The sequence below is a fragment of the Lipotes vexillifer genome, unplaced genomic scaffold (genome assembly GCF_000442215.2).
Source record: "Lipotes vexillifer unplaced genomic scaffold, Lipotes_vexillifer_v1.1 scaffold232, whole genome shotgun sequence".
Classification (NCBI taxonomy): Eukaryota; Metazoa; Chordata; class Mammalia; order Artiodactyla; family Lipotidae; genus Lipotes; species Lipotes vexillifer.
Window position 1 is genome coordinate 3370748 of NW_006793997.1, and position 5277 is coordinate 3376024.

The 5277-nt window shown below is 44.1% G+C and overlaps 1 protein-coding gene across 5 annotated transcripts in view; it reads left to right on the forward strand.

Annotated features, from left to right (window-relative positions):
• Positions 1-5277, forward strand: part of MARF1 (meiosis regulator and mRNA stability factor 1) — a 41188-nt gene that overhangs the window by 24137 nt on the left and 11774 nt on the right. For all 5 annotated transcript variants that reach the window (XM_007466948.1, XM_007466947.1, XM_007466949.1 and 2 more), the window contains 4 exons: positions 209-351; positions 918-1051; positions 2168-2370; positions 3048-3275. In XM_007466948.1, the coding sequence (XP_007467010.1) occupies positions 209-351; positions 918-1051; positions 2168-2370; positions 3048-3275 (708 nt within the window). The remainder of the gene's footprint in view (positions 1-208; positions 352-917; positions 1052-2167; positions 2371-3047; positions 3276-5277) is intronic.

The window sequence follows — 5277 nt, forward strand, 5'->3', positions numbered from 1 at the left end:
AAAAAGGGTCCCAGGCACATGAGCAGTTGTTCATTCTGACACCTACATTTTGTTGGTCTGTGTGTTTCAAAATGCAGATATCATACATAAAAGGATTTGTTCTCTAAGAGTGGTAACAGAGAGAGAGAGAGAGAGAGCACCATCAAAAAGAAAGTCAGAATCTGCCAGGGTCTCATGAGTATAAATAACCAAAGTGTTTGGTTTGCAGATTCTTGGAATGGGCTCCAAACGCTTGCTGACCCTTACCCACAGGGCCCAGGTGAAGCGCTTTACTCAGGATTTACTGAAACTTCTCAAATCCCAAGCCAGCAAACAAGTCATTGTGAGAGAATTCACGCAGGCTTATCATTGGTGAGTTGATGAGAAGGGAAAAAAATGAAAGCAAATTTTATTTTATTTTATTTTTAGTTTTTGCTTTATGACAAAGTGAATCAGCTATACATATACATATATCCCCGTATCTCCTTCTCATTTTGTCTCCCTCCCTATCCCACCCCTCTAGGTGGTCACAAAGCACTGAGCTGATCTCCCTGTGCTATGCGGCTGCTTCCCACTTGTGTGCTCGTCTGTTTTACATTTGGTGGAGTATATATGTCCATGCCACTCTCTCACTTTGTCCCAGCTTACCCTTCCCCCTCCCCGTATCCTCAAGTCCACTCTCTAGTAGGTCTGCGTCTTTTTTCCCATCTTGCCCCTAGGTTCTTCATGACCATTATTGGTTTTTTTTGGACTCCACATATATGTGTTAGCATATGGTATTTGTTTTAAAAATGAAAGCAAATATTTTAAAACACTTGTCCTCCCAAATTTAAAATAATCATCTAACTTCTCCATTTAGCATTCTTTTGGAAAACTTACAAATTATTCTGGCAAATGCTACTTCTCATTCTTCATCCATTTCCATGGTTAAAACCTAGGTGTTTCTCAAAGGACTGGGATGTCACCGAATATGGTGTTTGTGAGTTGATTGATATCGTATCAGAGATTCCAGACACAACCATCTGCTTGTCCCAACAAGATAATGAAATGGTGATTTGTATCCCCAAAAGAGGTATGTGACTTAAATTTGCTGAAAGAAAGTTGTCTGTCTCAGTGGTCATTTTAACATGGAATCATACAAGGGATGCACTTTCCCACTCCTCTGTGATTCCTGAAGATTCCATGGAAAGTGCAGTGTGAAAAATGCTCTGCCAGGCAGTGGATCCTAGCGTCCTCAGAGTGGGGAAGCCACTTGTCAAGAAGAAAACCAGGCTATTTTTTCAGAATTCACTCTAAGGGGAAAAAAGGACATAACGAGCACTCTCTGAAAATGCCTCCTTCAGCCTGTCTCTGGCTGTTTATGCTGTAATTATCCACTTGAGTCAGTTACCGTGGCTGTTGCTTGTCTCTTCTTTTTAACTCTGAGATAACACACTTGAGAAGGAAAGAAGACTCAAATGGATGTTTCATCTTCCACGTTTTAGTAGTTCCAGTTGAGGTCTGGGGTGGGAACTAGGACAGAAAAATTAAATCTACACACAATCGTGTTCTCCTGCTCTTATCAGTCAGTGGGTCTTAAACTGTGCTCTTGCAGAACACTGATGTCCATGAAATCATAGTATTCCAAAGCTAAAATGACTAATGCCAGTCTTTTCATAATTCTAATTTAAAATTTAATAGAAACAGAAATCTAAGTTTAAACTTTTCTCTCCTGTGTTTTTGTTAAACTTTTGGTTCCTGATACTCTTTGCTGCTAGCAATTTTAACTGAAGATCAGATGAGTAAACAAAGCAGGTTAATATTCAGAAGTGTGGTTCAGTAAAATAGTTTCTAGATTACTTTTTCAAGTACAGAGATGTGTGTGTGTCATGTTCATATATGTGGAGTGGGCGTGGGGAGGTGGAGGGGCTAGAGAAATTATTTCTAGTTTGTAAGCTGAAATTATATAGGTGTGTATTTATGCGTATGTGTATCATGACTTCCTGGTGTTCTGCCCTTGATTGAATTTGAAAACCATCTGGAAAGAGAAGAGTGTGTTTGTTTTAGGTTGTGTGTGTTTGGAAGGCAGAGATGGTATCTCTCGTAACCAGTGCATAGGACTAACTACACTAATAATGTTAAGCACAAATGGATAGAAGAAGATTGTGGTTTATGGGTTTTTTTTTGTTTTTTGTTTGTTTTTTTAAAGAACGTACCCAGGATGAAATAGAAAGGACAAAACAGTTCTCCAAGGATGTTGTGGATTTGCTGCGACACCAACCCCATTTCCGGATGCCCTTTAATAAATTTATCCCCTCTTACCATCACCACTTTGGCCGGCAGTGCAAACTCGCATACTATGGGTTTACCAAACTACTCGAACTTTTTGAAGCCATACCTGATATTTTACAAGTAAGTGAAGATATTCTAATTATATCTTTCAGAAAAATATAAGGGGGAATTAAAAAATTTTTTTTTCAGACCTGTTTGCCTCGGAAGTAGGGAGTTATGAAATAGGATGAAAATTTGAAATACTTCTGTCAGAGAAGCTGTGTTGTTGGCTTCTTAGTATTTTTAGGTAAATGTGGTTTTTCCTTCAATAAAGAAATCATTCTTCAGGTTAGTTTTAGGTTATCTGTTGAGAAAAGGATTACATAGCTTGTTTCATAAACTGAATCTTCTCTCATGAGCCCCGTATTTTTCAGATCTCTTCTGTTGGAGGTGGGGATGAGTGCACGAGGTGATGCAAATGCTTGGCTGTTAAGTCATCGCTAAGTTAAACCAGATTTCTGTTGTTGATTTTTATTACTGTTACCATCTTGGACCCCTGCAGTGCTTAAAAATTTTTTTTGTGTGTGGTAAAATACCTACCTGCCCATTTTTAAGTGTACAGTTCAGCAGTGTTAAATATGTTCATATTGTTGGGCAGCTAATTTCCAGAACTTCCTAATCTTGCAAAACTGAAACTTGACATCCATTAAAGAACACTGAAGTGCTTCTTAGTTCCTAATTGTATACATTTTATGCCATTTAATCCCGTGAATAGTCATAACTGGTTCTCCCTTTCCTCTTCCTGTGTGTTTTCCAAGGTATTGGAATGTGGAGAAGAAAAAATCCTCACTTTGACAGAGGTCGAACGGTTCAAAGCTCTAGCTGCCCAGTTTGTTAAACTCCTTCGGTCCCAAAAAGATAACTGCCTTATGATGACAGATCTGCTTACAGAATATGCTAAGACTTTTGGTTACACATTTCGTCTCCAAGACTACGATGTCAGTTCAGTTTCGGCTCTAACACAGAAACTCTGCCATGTTGTAAAGGTAACTTTTTTTTTTTTTCACGTAGTAAGACTTGCAGTGGCATAATCCTCATTGGGATGTTTGCATGTGATTTAGCATTTCTGTATTTACACCTTGCACTGCTTACTGTTGTTGCACAACTTGTTTTGTGGTGTTAATACATTTCTGGGTAATAGAAGATGACTTGGGTTTGGCAGTTTAGATTTTTGGTCTTGCTTTTGTGTGTCTTTTAGTGGCCTCGCCAAAATAATGTCTTTGTGAACTGAAGTTGCCAGTTTATCCCAGGGTGTTTATTCTTGGGTGTCTCAGTCTCAGTCCTGCTGACCTGAAGTTGGATCCTTGTACACAGATCTTTGTCTCCGAAGTTTTGGGGAGACTGAAATCACAGCTCTCCTTTCCGGATTCTGACTCACTTATGGAGTAGGTTTAGGAGCAGGCTGGGGCTCAGAGTTGCCTTGGTTGCTGGAGAGGCCGGACTGGAGCGGGTGACTGCCTCTTCTTCCCCAGTCTGTGCTGAACTGACCCTCGCAGTCCTGGGCAGCTCAGCTGAACAGTGTGCAGGCTGTGTCCACCACAGGACCAAGAAAACTCACTATGAGGAGGAAGAAGTGGAAGGAAAATGTACGAAGTGGTGGCAGCACCAGTCACAGGTCTGGAAGGAGTCTGTTTCTATGCTGGGCAGTTAGAGGAGGAGGACCCTTCGTGGGAGGCAGGGATGCAGAGGCTGGAGAGCAGGAAGAACACTAGGAGTGGGGAACGTCCAAGGCCAAGGACGAGGAGCGGCCGGCAGCACCAGGTGCTACTGAGAGGGCAGGTGAGACAGGACTTAGGGACCGCGGGGCCAAGCTGAGTGCAGGTACGTGGTGCTGCCGGCCGGAGCGGGATCAGCGCCAGTGATATGGGACCGCAGCGGCACTGAGTGGGCTGAGAAACGAGGAGGCGGCGGGGGCGAGACATTGGCAGCAGGTAACTAGAGAGCTGTTTGGTTTGTTTGCTTGCGCAGGAGAAGAGCAGGAGACCGCGGGTCGGAGCCAGTGAGTGCTCGCTGGCTGTTCTTTCCAGTCAGGGAGACTGGGCATGTTTGAGAGCCGCCGAGAAGGCTCTCTTTGAGAGAGATTGATATACAAAGGCCAGAAAGGGTGGTGGGGTGAGGGTCCTGAGGGAGCCAGAGGCATGGGAATTGGCATTCAGTGTAAGGAGGGACAGCTCTGACGTTAGTATTTTGACAAAAGGGAAGCGGGTAGGGCGGAGACGGATGTAGGGGAGTTTGATGTGTGTCACCAGGAAAAGAGGGAATTACCTTCCCAGAGCTGTTCCTCTGTCAAGTACAAGGTGAGAGCAACTGCTTAGAGAGAGGGAGAGAGAGATGGGATTCCAGACTGAAGAGCTGAGAAGGTCTGAATTGTCAGTGGTGAGCCGGAGAGGGGCCTGATCAGGGAGGCCGTAGGGGTGCTGGGAGCGTGGAGCTCCCCGGGGCTGGGTGCACGTAGGTTTCCTGTGGAGACAGTGGAGATGTGGCTGCTTGGGTACAGACTCAGGGAAAGCAGAGTGTTAGGTTCAAGGTGGGATTTTGCCAGATGGGTGCAATGAAAAGACATAGGGACAAAGGAGTGTAGATAAGAGTATTGACAGGAATGTTCATGAATTAATGGCCTATCAGTGCCAAGATGGATAAAAGAGGAAGGTGAAGAAAAGAGAGGGCTCGTGAATCGGGAGGAAGTAGGAGTCCATGCTAGCAAAGTTGAAGAAACATAAGAATTGAGCGTTCGGATCGCCTTCTTGTCTCCAACCCTGGCATCTGCTTCAGGCAGGACGTGTGGGAGGTTCGAATGATTGATTCTGGAAGTGGGCCGTGACAAGGTCCCCAGTGTGGCCTGGGGTGGGGTCTGGAGTGGAACTGAGTAGAAGAGAATGTCATTGGAGGTGAGAACTTAGAGGAGCTGAAGGCCCTGGTGTGGGACAGGCCCCCTGGATGTTCATTTGCTCAGGGTAATGGCAGTTGGAGGGCTTCGGTGGATCGGAA